The sequence below is a fragment of the Nomascus leucogenys genome, chromosome 5 (genome assembly GCF_006542625.1).
Source record: "Nomascus leucogenys isolate Asia chromosome 5, Asia_NLE_v1, whole genome shotgun sequence".
Lineage (NCBI taxonomy): Eukaryota > Metazoa > Chordata > Mammalia > Primates > Hylobatidae > Nomascus > Nomascus leucogenys.
In genome coordinates this window covers 34,257,140-34,276,359 of record NC_044385.1, presented here as the reverse complement: position 1 = coordinate 34,276,359, position 19,220 = coordinate 34,257,140, and the positions used below count along the sequence as shown (strand labels likewise).

The 19,220-nt window shown below is 38.8% G+C and overlaps 1 protein-coding gene across 1 annotated transcript in view; it reads left to right on the top strand.

Annotated features, from left to right (window-relative positions):
• The window catches only part of FLVCR1 (feline leukemia virus subgroup C cellular receptor 1), a 39,235-nt gene extending 28,422 nt beyond the window's left edge, over positions 1-10,813 (top strand). The window contains exons 6-10 of the mRNA XM_012506477.2: positions 1,348-1,458; positions 1,953-2,058; positions 2,609-2,720; positions 8,946-9,013; positions 9,176-10,813. Coding sequence (XP_012361931.2) covers positions 1,348-1,458; positions 1,953-2,058; positions 2,609-2,720; positions 8,946-9,013; positions 9,176-9,250 — 472 coding nt within the window. The 3' untranslated portion in view covers positions 9,251-10,813. The remainder of the gene's footprint in view (positions 1-1,347; positions 1,459-1,952; positions 2,059-2,608; positions 2,721-8,945; positions 9,014-9,175) is intronic.
• The last annotated feature ends 8,407 nt before the right edge of the window (positions 10,814-19,220 follow it).

Below are 19,220 nucleotides of genomic sequence, written 5' to 3'. Positions count from 1 at the left end.
CCAGCATTTTGGGAGGCCAAGGCAGGTAGATTGCGTGAGGCCAGGAGTTCGAGACCAGCTTGGGCAACATGGTGAAACTCCATCTCTACTGAAAATACAAAAAATAGCCAAGTGTGGTGGTGGGCATCTGTAATCCCAGCTACTCAGGAGGCTAAGGAAGGAGAATTGCTTGAACCCAGGAGACAGAGGTTGCAGTGAGCTGAGATAGCGTGCCACCGGTCTCCAGCCTGGGTGACAGAGCAAGATACTGTCTAAAAAAAAAAAAAGAAAGAATATACTCTGTTAATTGTACGTTATATGGAACACCAAAATGCTAATACCAAAGAAAATGAATGATACCAACTGGGAGACTAAGAAAGGGGTTTCAGAGGCAGCATATTTTGCTCTGGGAGTGAAAAGAATCACCACATTTTGCAACAGGCCAAAACTTCCCCCCTGTACTTGCAAATGAATGAATGAAACTATTAAGGAATAAATGAATGAAATATGGAACTGTGTCCTGTGTACCTCTCAAGGCTCAAGATATATTTGATATTATTAGTCTAAACCCTACCAAAAGTATCTCTAATCTTGAAATTCTTCAAGATAATTCTTCTATAATTTAAGACAACACTTGCTGTAGCTTCATTATTGTAAAGTGATAGCTTAGAGTGAAACCTACTTGATTTATAGATGAAGGGAGCATATGTAAAGGATTAAATTTCTTAAGTCTTTCATCCATTATACATTTAGAAAACTTGATAGGCATAGACGTGTGTTCTTTGCCACTGTGGCTTTCTTCTCAGGGTAACTGCCATTCATTCACCAAACTCCTGTTGTGTACATCTCTCTTAGATGAAAATTATGGCAAGCAATATGTGATCCCTGTTCTTAAGATGTTTGTGGTCTAAATGGAGCAAATAAGACATTCACATGGGAAAAGTTAAATAATATAACAAACTAAAATAGATGTCATAAGTTTTATAGTGCCAATATGATAAGGGAATTTGGAAGAAAGAGAGACTCTTATAAACTGGTGTGGTTACAGAAGACATTTGGAAGAGGTAGAATTTGATCCAAATCTTGAAATGTGAATAGGGAACTATCCCATTTGGTGGCATAAAAATGATTTTATTCCTATAAAAGGATCCCCATCTGAGCATTCAATATGGTGTGGTTTTCTGGTGCTGCTGAATCTTAAATTAAAAATGCTTTAAAATTTATGCTTTGGTGGATACGTATTTCCATAGACAAGAAGGGGTGAACTTTGAAAAACAAAGATTCATTACTGAACAGATAAGAGTGATGATTTTTATATTCCTGGGAGAATCAGACAAAATACTAACAGCTTTGTTGTTTTTGTTTTAGACAGACTACTCTGATAGTTTATATTTTGTCTTTTATTGGAATGGTTATCTTTACTTTCACATTGAACCTTGGATACATTATCATCGTGTTTGTTACTGGAGGGGTGCTTGGGTAAGTATCAGATGTGTTTAGGAGGAATGATAGCATGCTGTTATAATTCTGAAGTATTATTACTCTGGTCTTTAATTTTTTCAGTTCATCCAAAGGTTCTTCAATATTTTAAACTTTAAAGGATTCATTCTATGCATATAAACATGTAATTCTTAAGAACTATTAAAAATTATTTAAAATTGGTTTTTGGTATACCACAGGTAAAAAAAAATGGATGAGCCTTACTTAATCTGTGTAACTTTATTTGGTTACAAAAACAATTGACTTATAAAACTAGAAGTAAATTTTTCTCAGAAAAAAATTTGTATTTGTTGCTTCCAGTTCTGTAACCTTGAGCTGATTGGTCAATAATAATAGTTCTTACTTTGACATAGCAACTTCAAAATATTCACTTATTTGGTCATTAGAATAGCCCGACAGGCAGAATGATTGCATCGGTATGTGTTTGTGACTTTCTGGTAATTCTTTCTGTAATTCTGGATTTATTTTCCTAGCTTCTTCATGACTGGTTACCTCCCTTTGGGTTTTGAATTTGCTGTTGAAATCACTTACCCTGAATCTGAAGGTACTTCATCTGGTCTTCTTAATGCTTCTGCACAGGTAAACCTCCGATTTCTCTAAACCTGAGATGATTATTGTACGAGATACTCTAGTGAGTAATGAGTTTGACCATGGTTTTATTTGTTGTTGTTGTTTTGTTTTTTGGAGACAGGGTCTTGCTGTGCCACCCAAGCTGGAGTGCAGTAGTGCAGTCATGGCTCACTGCAGCCTCAAACTCCTAGGCTCAAGCAATCCTCCCTCCTCTGCCTCCAGAGTATTTGGGAGTACAGGTGCACACCAGCATGCCCAGCTAAATTATTTTGTTATTTTTTGTAGAGATGGGGTTTTGCCATGTTGTCCAGGCTGGTCTTGGACTCCTGGGCTCAAGCAATTCACCTACCTCAACCTCCCAAAGTGCTAGGATTACAGGTGTGAGCCACTGCGCCCAGCCTGACCATGGTTTTTGTTTTAACAATTCAACTTTTCGGTGAATGTTTCTAGAAACCAAATCATATAAACAAAATAAGTTAAGAAAAGTTCTGGTGAAAACTTTATACTTGCTTTAAGTAAGTTCACTTAATAACAAATTATTTTTCTTATTGTATTTTAGATATTTGGAATTTTGTTCACATTGGCTCAAGGAAAGCTCACATCAGACTATGATTCTAAGGCAGGAAACATTTTTCTCTGTGTCTGGATGTTTATAGGCATCATTTTAACAGGTAAATTAGGGCGTTTGCCTGGCAAAAGGACTTGTGTCATGTGTTAATTTTCATGTATATTGCTTCTCAATAGCTTGGCAGAACTCAAGGGGAAAAAATGAGATAAAAAGCAGGACATTATTTGTTTTCTTCTAAGGACATGAATCTGTTACTTCATTTTGCAGATTTCAAATTCAATACAGTTACTCTGCATAGCAAGCAAAACTGTTGTAATAAGAGTAGTAAAGGCTGGGTGTGTTGGCTCATGCCTGTAATCCCAGCACTTTGGGAGGCAGAGGCGGGCAGATTACTTGAGGTGAGGAGTTTGAGACCAGCCTGGCCAACACGGCGAAAACCCGTCTCTACTAAAATCAGCCAGTTGTGGTGGCGCACACCTGTAGTCCCAGCTACTTGGGAGGCTGAGGCAGGAAAACTGCTTGAACCCAGGAGACAGAGGTTGCAGTGAGCCAAGATCGCATCAGTGCTCTAGCTTGGGCAACAGCGAGACTCCGTCTCAAAAAAAAAAAAAAAAAAAAAAAAAAAAGAGTAGCAAAGACCTGGAGTTGGGAAGACCTGGCCTCAAATTCCGATTCTGCTGCTCACTGGGAGTGTGACTTTAGACAGGTTGCTTAACCTCTCAAATCCTCCTTTCCTTATTTATATAATGGGGCGTTAAAGCCTGTTTTATAGGGTTACTGTGAGGATTAATTGAAATAGTTCATGAAAAGTCCTAGTTTCTGGCACCTGGGACGTGCCTAACACGTGTTACTATTGTTATAATGTGGTAGAGGTGGTAAGCAGTCAAGTGGTGGTGGTGGAAATAGTATGTGGAATCTTTAGCTAGTGCTTATACTTCTTAGGTATAGTCATCATAGACATGGGCAGGAAAGAAAATAGTGCTCAATCTCCAGAAAAAGAGAATGTCAAAGAATTTTTATCCATAGTTTGCCCATGCACATCGGTGTACAATAGATTTGGAAGCAAGACTTATGTTCAGAACTTTTTTCAGGTGCATACTTTTAAAATGTCATCATTCCCTAAACATTACAGTATAGCAGCTATTTACATTGTATTAGGTATTAGTAATCTAGAGATGGTTTAAGTACATAGGAGGATGTGTGTACGTTATATGTAAATACTACCCAGGGGTGTCCAGTCTTTTGGCTTCTCTGGACCACATTGGAACGAGAATTGTCTTGGGCCACACATGAAATACTCTGATACTAATGATAGCTAATGAGCTAAAAAGAAAAAATTGCAAAAATCTCATGTTTTTTAAAAATTTGTGAATTTGTGTTGGGCCTCATTCAAAACTGTCCTGGGCCACATATGGCCTGCAGACCACAGGTTGAACAAGCTTATACTACACCATTTCATATAAAGGGCTTGAGCATTTGTGGATTTTGGTATCTGAGGCGGGGTCTTGGAATCAATCCCCCGCAGATACCAAGGGAGATTGTGCTTCGTTGATCTAGTTATAACTTAGTTGGAGGATACAATCTATCAGAAAGATGTGAATCAGAATTTCTTCTACTGTTTGTTGAATACCTGATCATTCTTTGTGAAACCTTCAATATGAAATCTCACCAGTGATAAACATTTTGGATATACACAACTACCTAAGGTCATTCACTCATTATTGTATGAATGATAGGAACCTGAGCATTCATTCATGAAGCTAACAGAAAGTGAATGCACTCTTGTTTCCTCAAAGAAAAACATCTTATCACAGGGAGTTTTTCTCCCTGTCCAGTTAGTAAAATAAAACATACAAAACTGTGAAATATGTAATACATTAACTGCTTTAACTATTGTTCTTTCATAAGTAATTCCATGTTGGTTCTTAATTTCTAGGCAAGTACTATATCTTATCTAAGACTATTACTATTGGCTGGACGTGGTGGTTCATGCTTGTATTCCTAGCACTTTGGGAGGCTGAGACAGGTGGATCATTTGATGTCAGGAGTTCAAGACCAGCCTGACCAACATAGTGAAACCCTGTCTCTACTAAAAATACAAAAAAATTTAGCCAGTTGTATGGGCGCACACCTGTAATCTCAGCTACTTGGGAGGCTGAGGCAGAAGAATTGCTTGAACCTGGGAGGCGGAGGTTGCAGTGAGTGGTGAAGATCACACCACCGCTCCAGCCTGGGTGACAGAGCGAGACTCCGTCTCAAAAAAAACAGTATTATTGTTATACCAAAGAAGGGAGCAGTTTTGTAATCCTCCTTCAAATTACTTTTACAAGAGATTCATGAATACTAATTCAAACAAATCAAGTCTAGAAAATTAAGAAGTGAAAATAGATCTTTAAAATTAGTTTCGCATTGATGCTTTTACCATCTCAAATGCTAATTAATTTCTCTCATATGTTGAGTATTTTACTAGAGAGCTTTATTTTTTTTATATCTGTTATGGTCATCTGTGATAGTGATCTTTGGTGTTACTATTGTAATTGTTTGGGGGCATCATGAACTACACCCATAAAAGACGGTGAACTTTTTTTTTTTTTTTTTTTTTTTTTTTGAGACAGAGTTTCACTCTTGTTGCCCGGGCTGGAGTGCAATGGCGCGATCTTGGCTCACTGCAACCTCCGCCTCCCAGGTTCAAGGAATTCTCCTGCCTCAGCCTCCCGAGTAGCTGGGATTACAGGCATGCACCACCATGCCCGGCTAATTTTGTATTTTTAGTAGAGATAGGGTTTCTCCATGTTGAGGCTGGTCTCGAACTCCTGACCTCAGGTGATCCGCCCGCCTCAGCCTCCCAAAGTGCTGGGATTACAGGCGTGAGCCACCGCGCCCGGCCTGATGGTGAACTTAATAAATAAATGTTTTGTGTGTTCTGACTGCTCCACTGACCAGTCATTCCCACATCTCTCTTCCCCTTGTTGGGCTTCCCTATTCCCTGAGGCACAACAATATTGAAATCAGGGCCCTGATTAATACCCCCAAATTAATACCCCTACAGTGGCCTCCAAGTGTTTAAGCGAAAGGAAGAGTAGTAAATCTCTCCTCTTAAATCAAAAGTTAAAAATGATTAAGCTTAGTGAAGAAGTCATGTCAAAAGCCCAGATAGGCCAAAAGCTAGGCCTTTTGCACCAAACAATTAGACAAGTTGCTAATGCAAAGGAAAAATTCTTAAGGGAAATTAAGAATGCTACTCCAGTGAACACACAAATGATAAAACAAACAGCCTATTGATATGGAGAAAGTTTGAGTGGTCTTGTTAGAAGATCATACCAGCCACAACATCGCCGTAAGCCAAAGCCTAATCTAGAGCAAGGCCCTAAATGTCCAATTCTGTGAAAGCTGAAATAGGTGAGAAAGTTGCAGAAGAAAAGCTGGAAACTAGCAGAGGTTCAGTTTGTGAGGTAAGGAAAGAAGTTGTCTTCATAACATAAAAGTGCAAGGTGAAGCAGCAAGTGCTGATGTAGATGCTGAAGTAAGTTATCCAGAAGATCTAGCTAAGATGATTGATGAAGGTGGCTACAATAAACCACAAATTTTCCATGTAGATGAAACAGGCTTATACTGGAAGAAGATGCCATCTAGGACTGCCATAGCTAGAGAGGAGGAATCAATGTCTGGCTTCAAAGGACAAACTGACTCTCTTGTGAGGGGTTGATGCAGCTGGTGACTTTAAATTGAAACTAATGCTTGTTGACCATTCTGAAAATCCTAGGGCCTTTAAGAATTAGGCCAAATTTTCTCTGCCTAAGCTCTAACAATGGAACAATGAACCTGAACCCCGTAGTTGATAGTACATCTGTTAATAGCATGGTTTGCTGAATATTTTAAACCCATTGTTGAAGCCTGCTACTGAGAAAAACATTCCTTTCAAAATATTGCTGTTCTTTGACCAATTCACCTGTTTACCCAAGAGCTCTGATGAAGACGTACAAGGAGATCAATGTTGTTTTTCATGTTTGGAAACACAGCATCCCTTCTGCAGGATCAAGGAGTAATTTCAACTTTCAAGTCTTATTCTTTTAAGAAATACATTTCAAAAAGCTGTAGCTGCCAGAAATAATTATTCCTCTCTTAGATCTGAGCAAAGTAAATTGAGAACTTTCTGGAAAGGATGCACCATCCTAGATGCCATTAAGAACATTCTTGATTCATGGGAGGAGGTCAAACTATTAACATTAACAGGAGTTTGGAGGAAGTTAATTCACATTCTCATGGATGATTTTGAGGTGTTCAAGACTTAATGGATGAAATAGCTGCAGATGTGGTGGGAATAACAAGAGAACTGGAATTAGAAGTGGAATATGAAGAGGTAACTGAATTGCTGCATCTCATGGTAAAACCTGAACAAATGAAGGGTTGCTTCTTTTTTTTTTGAGATGGAGTCTTGCTTTGTCGCCCAGGCTGGAGTGCAGTGGTGCGATCTCGGCTCACTGCAAGCTCCACCTCCCAGGTTCAGGCCATTCTCCTGCCTCAGCCTCCCGAGTAGCTGGGACTACAGGTGCCCGCCACCACGCCCGGCTAATTTTTTGTATTTTTAGTAGAGACGGGGTTTCACTGTGTTAGCCAGGATGGTCTTGATCTCCTGACCTCGTGATCCGCCCGCCTCGGCCTCCCAAAGTGCTGGGATTACAGGTGTCAGCCACTGCGCCTGGCTGGGTTGCTTCTTATGGATAAGCAAAGAAAGTATTTTCTTGAGTTGGAATCTACTAGTAAAGATGCTGTAAATATTGAAATGACAACAAAGGATTTAGAATATTATATAAACTTAGTTGATGAAGCAGTGGCGGGGTTTGAGAGGATCGACTCCTGTTTTGAGGAAGTTTTGTGGGTAAAATGTTATCAAACAAGTACTGCATACAGATCTTTCGTGAAAGGAAGAGTTGATTAATATGGCAAACTTCGTCACTGTCTTACTTTAAGAAATTGCCACAGCCACTCCCACCTTCTAGCAACCACCACCCTGATCTGTCAGCAGCCATCAACATCAAGGCAAGACCCTCCATCAGCAAAAAGATAACTTGCAGAAGGCTTGGATGATCATTAGCATTTTTTAGCAGTAAAGTGTTTTTTGTTTTGTTTTGTTTTTTTGAGATGGAGTTTTGCTCTTGTTGCCCAGGCTGGAGTGGAATGGCGCCATCTAGGCTCACTGCAACCTCTGCCTCCTGGGTTCAAGTGATTCTCCTGCCTCAGCCTCCTGAGTTGCTGGGATTACAGATGCCCACCACCACAACCAGCTAATTTTTGTATTTTAGTAGAGATGGGGGTTTCACTATGTTGGCTAGGCTGGTCTCCAACTCCTGACCTCAAGTGATCCTCCTGCCTTGGCTTCCCAAAGCGCTAGGATTACAGGCATGAGCCACCGTGCCTGGCCAGTAAAGTGTTTTTAAATTAAGGCATGTAGATTGGTTTTTTTTTAGATATAATGCTATTGCAAACTTTAAATAGACTACAGTATAGTATGAACATAACTTTTTATGCACCGGGAAACCGAAAAATACGTGCAGTGGTACAATCTCTGCTCACTGCAACTTCCACCTCCCAGGTTCAAGCAATTCTCCTGTCTCAGCCTCCCTAGTAGCTGGGACTACAGGTGCGTGCCGCCACACCCGGCTAATTTTTTGTGTTTTTAGTAGAGATGGGGTTTTACCATGTTAGCCAGGATGGTCTCGATCTCCTGACCTTGTGATCCATCCACCTCGGCCTCCCAAAGTGCTGGGATTACAGGCGTGAGCCACCATGCCCAGCAGTATTCACTCTTTTGTGGTGATCTGGAGCTGAACCCACAATATCTCTGAGATATACCTGCATTCCCTTCTGCCTAGAATGCCTTCCTCTCCTCTTGTCTGCTTGACAAGTTATTACTCAGTTTTTTCCAGTATCAAGTATGTCTTCTCTGGAAAGCCTTCTCTAATTTCCTTTGACTGACATAGACTTTTTTGCTCCCACTTCCCCACCATACCTTGCAATTATCACACACTGTTGTGCTTGTTTAAATGTCAAAGTTTCCCTAGATTGGAGAGTCCTTTAAGAAAAAGAATTACGCTTTTCATTTTTGTATCATTGGTTGCTAGCATTCCCGTATTTGTTCAATAATGAATGACTTATTAATTGTTAACAACTTTAGAGGGGTACTATTATTTTTCAGGCTGTTGGGATGCTATTAAATATCATGACACTACAGTGTATTAAATTTGACAATACCAGAAAGACTTTGAGCTGCTTTTTAAAAAAATCTTCACATAACAGTTTATAGTAACTTGATGCCCCTCTGTTTCAGCATTAATCAAGTCTGATCTGCGAAGACACAACATAAATATAGGAATTACAAATGTTGATGTTAAAGCTGTAAGTAATGAATATTTTTATGATTATACTGTTAAGTATGTATAGAATAAATGTGAAACCATGTTTTTTTATTTAGCTATTTTCCCCCCAGTCAACTGTTGATCTGTTATAATAGGATATGCCAGATGCTATACATTTTTAATCTTCTGATTGTTTTTATAGGTACCAGCTGACAGTCCCACAGACCAAGAACCAAAAACGGTTATGTTGTCCAAGCAGTCAGAATCAGCAATTTGAAGAGAAAGGAAAAGTTACTGTCCTGTAGTAATTGGGTACAATGTGATCATCCTTGGAGAGAGATGTGAGCACCAAGGCTGGGTTTGTATGTGGTGGGGGAATAGACACACTTACTTGAAAATTGCCATATGAACTCTAAATGCATAATTACTATTTTGCTTAATTGTTAATTTACGGGAAATTTTCTTAAAATTCTTCTGTTTACATCATGTTAACACTACTATTTATCTAATTAGTATCCGGTTTTTAGTCTTATATTGTATCTGAAAGTAAGCTTCTTGACATTTACTTTTTAGAAGTCGATGTTTTTCTTTTTTGTAGAAAATGGAAGCTTAGAAAACTTTTTAAAGTGATAATATGGGGTGTTCAGTCCCCATGAGATATAATAGTTCATGCAGTTTATATATTAAAATATCCAGTGGAACTAAATGTACAATATATTCCTAATTGGCTGCTTTTTCACTGTGCTGACCAGCTGTTCAAGCCACTTCAGTATGAGTACAACATACCAACATGACACTACTCACCCACAAAGGACAGCATTGGGATCAGGCTTTCAGATGACCTCTAAGATTTTTCCCATTTATTATGCTCTTGTTACAAAGTACTTTTTAACACAGGCAGTCAATAACTACAAAAACTATTCTGTGTACAGATTCTACCCCGACTTTGGTCTTAGAATTATGTTCTAATTAAGGAGCCTGGTTAAAGGTTCATTCTATCTTGAGTTCTTTTCTGCGCTGCCTTCCTATCATGGATAAATGCTAACACTGTATTTTTTTCACTCCAACTTGAGATAGAGTAGTTTTGTACCCATCGCCTTTTTTTCTTTTAAACTCTCTTTCTTTTTTTTCTTTCCTGATGTATAACTTTCTAGTAAGACAATTTCATCATATATGTTACTGGCTATTTCATGTATCACATCCTATATTTTGCCTTGAAGATTCCTGAAATAAGGAAATCTGTAATAACTTCAGATAGCCTACATGTCCCCATTTAGTGGAGACCTCTTGAGTGCTGTTTGAATTCTGCAATATCATTTTTATGACCATTCTCCTTTGAGGAATACTATGCCCAGGTACATGCTCCATCAGTGTGCCGGGAGAGTGAATTCTTTTCTTCACTGCAGAGTCATCACACTGTTGGAACAGTCTGCTCTTTTACATGCTCAGGTAGGGAAAATAAGACCAAATATATTTCCACAGTGCCTACCACTGTGTCATGTTTACAGTGAGAGTTTAAATATTGTTGATGTCCTGACTCTCTGAGCTCATAGGGAGTATCTTCATAGTAATGACATTTGATCAGCCATAAAATTTACATTATGTTCATATGCACCCAAAAAAGCTAGTCAGGTAATGAATACCCTTGAAGTGAATAGCAATTTTGATTTAGGCAGTGTGTTAGGCCATCCTTGCATTGCTATAAAGAAATATTTAGGCCAGGCACGGTGGCTTATGCCTGTAATCCCAGCACTTTGGGAGGCTGAAGCGTGTGGATCACCTGAGGTCAGGAGTTCAAGACCAGCCTCGCCAACATGGTAAAACCCCATCTCTACTAAAAGAAAAAAATACAAAAAAAAAAAAAAAAAAAAAAAAAAGGCCAGGCGCTGTGGCTCATGCCTGTAATCCCAGCACTTTGGGAGGCCAAGGCAGGTGGATCATGAGGTCAGGAGTTCAAAACCAGCCTGGCCAAGATGGTGAAACCCTGTCTCTACTAAAAATACAAAAATTAGCCGGGCGCAATGGCAGGCGCCTGTAATCCCAGCTGCTCGGGAGGCTGAGGCAGGAGAATCGCTTGAATGCGGGTGGCAGAGGTTGCAGTGAGCCAAAATCACACTACTGCACTCCAGTCTGGGAGATAAAGTGAGACTCTGTCGCAAATAAATAAATAAATAAATAAATAAATAATTAATAAATAAATAAATAAATAAAACCTGAGGTTGAGCACGATGGCTCACACCTATAATCCCAGCACTTTGGGAGGCTGAGGTGGGTGGATCACTTGAGTCCAGGAGTTGAAGGTCTGGCCAACATGGCGAAACCTCATCTCTACTAAAAATACACACACACACACACACACACACACACACACACACACACACACTAGCCGGGCATGGTGGCACACGCCTGTAGTCCCAACTTCTTGGGAAGCTGAGGCATGAGAGTTGCCTGAACCTGGAAGGCGGAGGCTACAGTGAGCTGAGATTGCGCCACTGCACTCTAGCCTGGGTGACAGAGCAAGACTCTGTTTCAGGAAAACAAGAACAGAAATACCTGAGACTGGGTAATTTATAAATAAAAGAGGTTTAAGTGGCTCACAGTTCTGCAGACTGTGTAAGCATGGCACCAGTGTCTGCTTGGCTTCTGGGGAGCCCTCAGGGAGTTTTACTTGTGGTGGAAGCCTAAGTGGGAGCAGAGATGTCACATGGCAAAGCAGGAGCAAGAGAGCAGGGAGGTGCCATATACTTTCAAACAACCAGATTTTGTGAAAACTCACTACTGCAGGGACAGCACCAAGCCATGAGGGATCCACCCACAGGACCCAAACACCTTCCATTAGGGCCAACCTTCAACATTGGGGATTACATTTCAACATGAGATTGGAGGGACAAGTATCCCAACTATATCAGGCAGAATATATGCATTGATATATATTGAAATTATAACATTCTCTGTAATCAAGTAACTGTAAATTTTGTAGAATCTGACCCTGGGGAATGTGTTACCTAAAGAATTTGACTAAGAATCAGGAATTCTGTGTCCGTGTCCTGGATATATTTCTGTATGTTCCTATAATTCTGGACAAGTCATTAAACCTCTCTGGGCAGCATTTTCCTCGTCCATGAAATGAATGTGTTCAGTTGGATCTCAGAGATCTTTTCAAAATATTAAATGCTATTAATCATGGAATAGACCAAATTATTATATCACAGGGACTTGAATCCAGCCAGAGAAAAATTCCCTGGACAATCGGATAAACAAATGTGATTGCTACAAGGGACTTTCACATTTCTTTTTAGCCTTTTTAGTCAGTTGAGGATAACTCAAGCAGAGTATGTCCAATCATTAGCTTCATTCGATACTTACATTACAGGTAAAAATGGCCAAAAATGTATTTTAAGGTCTCTCTCCAAATAATTGTTTTTATTTTTAAACTATCAATGTTGTTTAAAATAATCATGTACTTGTTGAGTTCCTGAGGTTTTGAACAAATTACAAATAAAATTTAGAATACTTTATTTCTGAAAAGCATATACATATATGTTATGTGTATTTTTCCTTGTTGATTAGAAAGGGGGTGAAATATGTGACAGAATGCAAAATGAATTGATAATTTTTCTGTATTTTGAGTGAAAGTTGTCTGTAATATGTCAAGCAAGAATGTTATAATTCTATAGTAATGTGTGACTTAATGACAGAGCTGCATTCTGAGAAATTTGTCATTAGGTGATTTCATCATTGTGTGAACATCATGAAGTGTACTTACACAAACCTAGGTGGTAGAGCCTACTACACACCTGGGCTAGATGGCAAAGCCTGTCGCTTCTAGGCTACAGACCTGTACAGCATGTTACTGTATTGAATACTGTAGGCAATTGTAACACAATGGTATTTGTGTAATCTAAACATAGAACAGATAATATATTGTGCTACAATGTAACAATGGCTGTGGCATCACTAGGTGATAGGAATTTTTTAGCTCCATTATAATCTTATAGGATCTCTGTCATATGTGGTCCATTGTTGATCGAAACATGACTGTATGTCGTATTTTCAGAAAATGGAATAGGTAATCATCACTTATGTGAATTTTAATCAAATGATTTAGGAAAGAAACTGGATGTTTCAAAAGCTGTTGCATTTATTATAAATGTCACAAATACAGTGCTTGCCTTTTGAGAATGTTGGAGAAATGTCTTTAAAAAACATGTTTGTGTGTAAAAATGTGTCTATATGCAATAGCTAGAAAAATGCCCATGTCTTAAGTCATTACTCATGTTCTAAATTTTGTTCTTTGTACTATTTATCTGTATGCTTGTTCTTCAGTATTTCAGACTCAAAATAAATTTATTTTTTTATGTTAGTTTTCTATGACTTTTTGAAAAATTCCGATGCTTAGGTACACATGGGGAGTTTAAAGGGATTATAAAATTTCAGAATGGGCAAAGAGGGAATGAGGTAGTGCATGGAACATAAAATGAGGAAACAAAGCCTACCAGGGTCAGGGCTAAAATAAATACTAAAATATTTTATTCCTTTAAAAGTAACTTTAGAGAGTGATGTTAGCAAGATGGCAGAATAGGAGCTTTATATCATCGTTCTTCCACAGAAGCATTGATTTTTACCAGTACTTTCAGGTGATAGTTCTTCTGTAGGAATCCAGAAGTCCTATGTAGAAGTTCCAGCACACCGTTGGAGCAGAAATATCTGAGAATAAATGCATTAAAGAAAAGGAAGAAGAACATTTTCACTTTATCTACATCACTCCTACTTGAAGTTGGCACAGCTTAGTGGCAAGAGAGACTCCCCTCAGTCCACAATTTCTCCCATGGCAGAAGGTGGTAGCACAGTGAGTGAGTGATCAGCCCCTAGCTGTGTGGGATGCCGCCTAAGAACCCTACCTCTTTCTTGCCCCAATTAAAATACTGAGGTGATTGACATAGCTAAGCATTGGTAAAGGCTGGGAGCAGGGAAGAAAGGCTCTGAAACCTACTCAGCACTCCACAGACTCCATCAGGAAGCCTATCCACCAGCCACTGGGATACCTTGCATATGGACCTCCTGCGTGACCCATGGCCACCCCAAATTCTCTGTGCACCTCACCCACATCTCCCTGAGGCTGGCTTCCCAAGCATGCCACATTGGACAGCAACTGCAAGCATCAAATATAGAGACAGATGGCTTGATTGTGGAATTGAAGCAAGGTACACAAATTTGAGTACTTCAGGGCACCACCCTAGGGAAAACAAACAAGGCTGTCAGCACCTGGCCTGGCTTTGTGGGATTGAGAGAAAGCATATAACTTTTAAGAATCCCCTGCCACAAGTGGGAACAGGTGTTGTGGAGCAGGTGAATCCACAGGAAAGGTAGGAGAGAGCCTCAGAATTCCTAGCCAGGCAGATTGATGAAGGCATTTCTCTCCTGAAGTTAGTCAATAAAGACGAGGAAGTGATTTTCTTCAAATGCAAGGATAGAAACGGAAGACTTCAAGAAAACAAAAAATGGAAACATGATACCACCTAAGGAGCACAATAATATTACAATAACAAATCCAAAGAAATTGAGATCTATGAATTGCTTGACAATAAATTTAAATTGTTTTAAGAAAATTCAATGAGCTACAAGAGAACAGATATACAACTCTATGAAATCAGAAAAACCATGCATGAACAAAATGGAAGTTCAGCAAAGAAATAGAAATCATAAAAAACAAATTCTGTTGCTGAAGAATACAATCAGAAAGGAAAAATGCAATAGTCAACAGCAGATTTGATCAAGCAGAAGAAAGAATCTGAATTCCAAGACAGGTCATTTGAAAATATGCAGCCAGAGGAGAGAAAAAGAATGAAAAGATTAAAGAGAACTTATGAGATTTATGGAACAACATTAAGAGCTAACATTTGCTTTATGGAAATAAAGGAGAAGAAAAAGAGCAGAAAGCTTATTTAATAAAGAATGGCTGAAAGCTTCTCAAATGTGGGAGAGACACAGACATTAAGGTATATGTCACTCAAAGGTCTGCAATCTGGTTCAACCCAAAGAAGACTTTGCCAAGACACATTACAATGAAACAGTCAATAGTAAAACAATTAAAGTTTTTTCCTTTATTTTTTTTCTCTTTTTTGAGACAGAGTCTCACTCTTGTCTCCCAGGCTGGAGTGCAGTGGCATGATCTTGGCTCACTGCAACCACCTCCTCCTAGGCTCAAGCGATTCTCATGCCTCAGCCTCCCAACTAGCTGGGATTACAGGCGTGCACCACCATGCCTGGCTAATTTTTTTGGCATTTTTAGTAGAGATAAGGTTTCCCCATGTTGGCCAGGCTGGTCTCAAACTCCTGGCCTCAAGTGATCCACCTGCCTTGGCCTCTCAAAGTGCTGGGATTACAGGTATGAGCCACTGTGCCCAGCCAAAAATCAAAGAGAATTTTTGAAAGCAGCACAAGGAAAAAGAAGCTTATCACTTACAGGGGAGACTCCATAGGTTATCAGATTTCTCAGCAGAAACCTTGCAGGCCAAGAAGAGTAGGATGATATACTCAAAATGCTGAAATTTAAAAAACAAAAATAAACTGCTAATCAAGAATACTTTACCTGATAAATCTGTCCTTCAGAAAAGGAAAGATTAACTTTCCCAGACAAATAAAAACTGAGGGAGTTAAATCACCACCAGACCTACCTTGCGAGAAATGCTAAGTGGAGTTCTTCAAGCTGAAACAAAAGTATGCTAATTCTAATGCTAATATGAAAACATAAAAAGGTATAAAACTCACTGGTAAAGATACGTATATAGTCAAAATCAGAATATTCTAATGCTGCAGTGGTTATGTGTAAATCATTTTAACTCATGTATAGGCTAAAAGATAAAAATATTAAAAATAACTAGCTTTGGTAATTTGTTAATTGATACACAATATAAAAGGATGAATATTGTGACAGCAAAAGCATAAAATAGGGGCATATAAAAGTGTAGAGTTTTTGTGTGTGAACAAAGTTAAGTTGTTATCAGCTTTAAATAGACAATAAGATGTTTTATGTAAGCCTGTTTTAACCACAAAGCAGAAACCTGTAGTAGACACACACAGATAAAGAGAAAGGGATCTAAGTATACTACTAAGGAAAATCATCTAATCACAAAAGACAGCAAGGGAGGAAGAAAAGAACAAAGGATCTTTAAAACAGCCAGAAAACAATTAACAAAATGCCTATAAATTCTTACCTGTCAATAATTACTTTAAATGTAAATGGGTTAAATTATCCAATCATAGACATAGATTGGCTAAATGGATTTAAAAACCAAACTGTATGCTGCTTACCAGAGTCACTTTAGCTTTAAAGATATACATAGGCCGTAAAGGGATGGAAAGAGAGAATACATACAAATGGAAACAGAAATAGAGCAGGGTAGCTTTATTTATTTATTTATTTTTGAGACAGAGTCTCACTCTATCACCCAGGCTGGAGTGTAGTGGCACGATCTCAGCTCACTGCAACCTCCACCTCCTGGGTTCAAGTGATTCTCATGCTTCAGCCTCTCAAGTAGCTGGGATTACAGGTGTGTACCACCACACCCATCTAACTTTTGTATTTTTAGGAAATGGAGTTTCACTGTGTTGGCCAGGCTGGTCTTGAATGCCTGACCTCAGGTGATCTGCCTGCCTTGGCCTCCCAAAGTGCTGGGATTACAGTTGTGAGCCACTGCACCTGGCCAGGGTAGCTATATTTAAATCAGATAAAACGGACTTTAAGTAAAAACTTTGGCCAGGCGTGGTGGCTCACGCCTGTAATCCCAGCACTTTGGGAGGCCAAGGCAGGTGGGTTACCTGAGGTCAGGAGTTCGAGACCAGCCTGACCAATATGGTGAAACCCCGATTCTACTAAAAATACAAAAATTAGCCGGGCGTGGTGGCAGACACCTGTAATCCCAGTTACTCAGGAGGCTGAGGCAGGAGAATCACTTGAGCCTGGGAAACAGAGGTTGCAGTGAGTCAAGATTGCGCCACTGCACTCCAGCCTGGCCACAGAGCAAGACTGTTGTCAAAAAACAAACAAACAAAAACACCCACAAAACTTTAACAAAGGACAAAGAAGACTATCATATAATGATAATGGAGTCAATTGTTTTGTTTTGGTTTTTTTTTTGAGACGGAGTCTCGCTCTGTCACCAGGCTGGAGTGCAGTGGCATGATCTCGGCTCACTGCAACCTCCGCCTCCCAGGTTCAAGCAATTCCCCTGCCTCAGCCTCCCAAGTAGCCAGTACTATAGGCCTGCACCACCATGCCCAGCTAATTTTTTGTATTTTAGTAGAGATGGGGTTTCACCACATTGGCCAGGATGGTCTTGATCTCCTGTCCTCATGATCTGCCCACCTTGGCCTCCCAAAGTGCTGGGATTACAGACATGAGCCACCGTGCCTGGCCTTAATGGGGTCAATTCTTTAAGAGGATCCAACAAGTTGTGTGTGCATGTGTGCATGTGTGTGTGTATGCCAACAGTGGACTACCTAAAATTATGCAAAGCAAATATTAACAGATCTGAAAGGAGAAATAGATAGCAGTGGAATTAATAGGAAATTTCAGTACCCCACTTTCAACAATCAATAGAACATCCAGCCAAAATCAATAAGGAAACATTGGATTTGAATTACGTCTTAGACCACATGGACTTAGTGGACATATATCGAATATTCCATCCAATAGCAACAGAATACACATTTTCCTCAAGTACACATGGAACATTCTCCAGGATGGGTCATATGTTAGGCCCAAGAGAATGTCTTTAAAATACATTTAAATAAGAAATACAATTGAAATAATCACATATTCCTTAAGACATAATATCATATTAAGCAACTTCTCTGATGCTTACAATGATAGAAAATTACACAATTACATATTATTTCACAATGATATGAAATTACCCACCAATAGAAAGAAAACTGGAAAATTCAAAAATATGTAGAAATTAAACAACAGATTCTGAACAACTAGTGAGTCAAAGAAGAAATCAAACAGGAAATCAAAAAATATTTTGAGACAAATGAAAATAGAAATACTTTCTATTTCCATTACCATATCAAAACTGATGGAATGCAGCAAAAATAGTTCAAGGAGGGAGATTATAACAATAAATGCCTACGTGAAGAAATATCTTAAATAAATCACCTAACTTTACACCTGAAGGAACTAGACAAAGAAGAAAAAACTAAGCCCAAAATTAGTAGAAGGAAGGAAATAACAAAGATGAGAACAGAAATAAATGAAATATAGACTAGAAAAATAATAGAAAAGATCAGTGAAACTAGGAGTTTTATTTTTTGAAAAGAAAAAATTGATGAACCTTAGAGTAAGAAAAAGAGAAGTCTCAAATGAAATTGTAAATGAAAGAGGAGATATTACAACTGATACCACAGAAATACAAAGTATCATGAGACTATTATGAACAACTGTACTTCAACAAACTGGATAACCTAGAAATTGATAAATTTCTAGAAACATACAGCCTACCAAGACTGAGTCATGAAGAGATAGAAAATCTGAGTATACCAATAACAAGTAAGTAGATTGTATCAGTAATGAAAAATTGTCCGTAGAAGAATAACCTAGGTCCCAGTGGCTCCACTGGTGAATTCTACCACACATTCAAAGAAAATAATACCAGTCCTTCTCAAAGTCTTCCATAAAATTTCAGAGGACGAACACTTCCAAACTAATGGTCAGCATTACCCTGACACCAAAACCAGTCAAGGACATTATAGGAAATAAAATTACAGGCCAGTATCCCTGATCCTCCACAAAATACTAACAAACCAAATTTAACAACACATTAAAAGGATCATACACTATGATCAAATGGGATTTATCCCTGGGATATAAGGATGGTTCAACATACACAATTCAATAAATGTGATATACTATATGGGTAAAAATTATATAGTCACCTCAATAGATGCAGAAAAAGTATTTGACAAAATTCAACACCCTTTCATGATAAAACCTCAAAAAAAAATAGACATAGAAGGAACTTACCTCAACACAATAAAGACCATTTATGAAAAGCCCACAGCTAACATTATACTCAATGGTGAAAAAGCTGAAATCTCTTCCTCTAAGATCCAGAACAAGGCAAGGAGGTCCACACTTAACACTTCTATTTAGTAGGACTGGAAGTTCTAATATCAGTAATTAGACAAGAAAAAGAAATAAAAGGCATCCAGATCTGAAAGGAAGAATTAAAATTGTGTGCAGA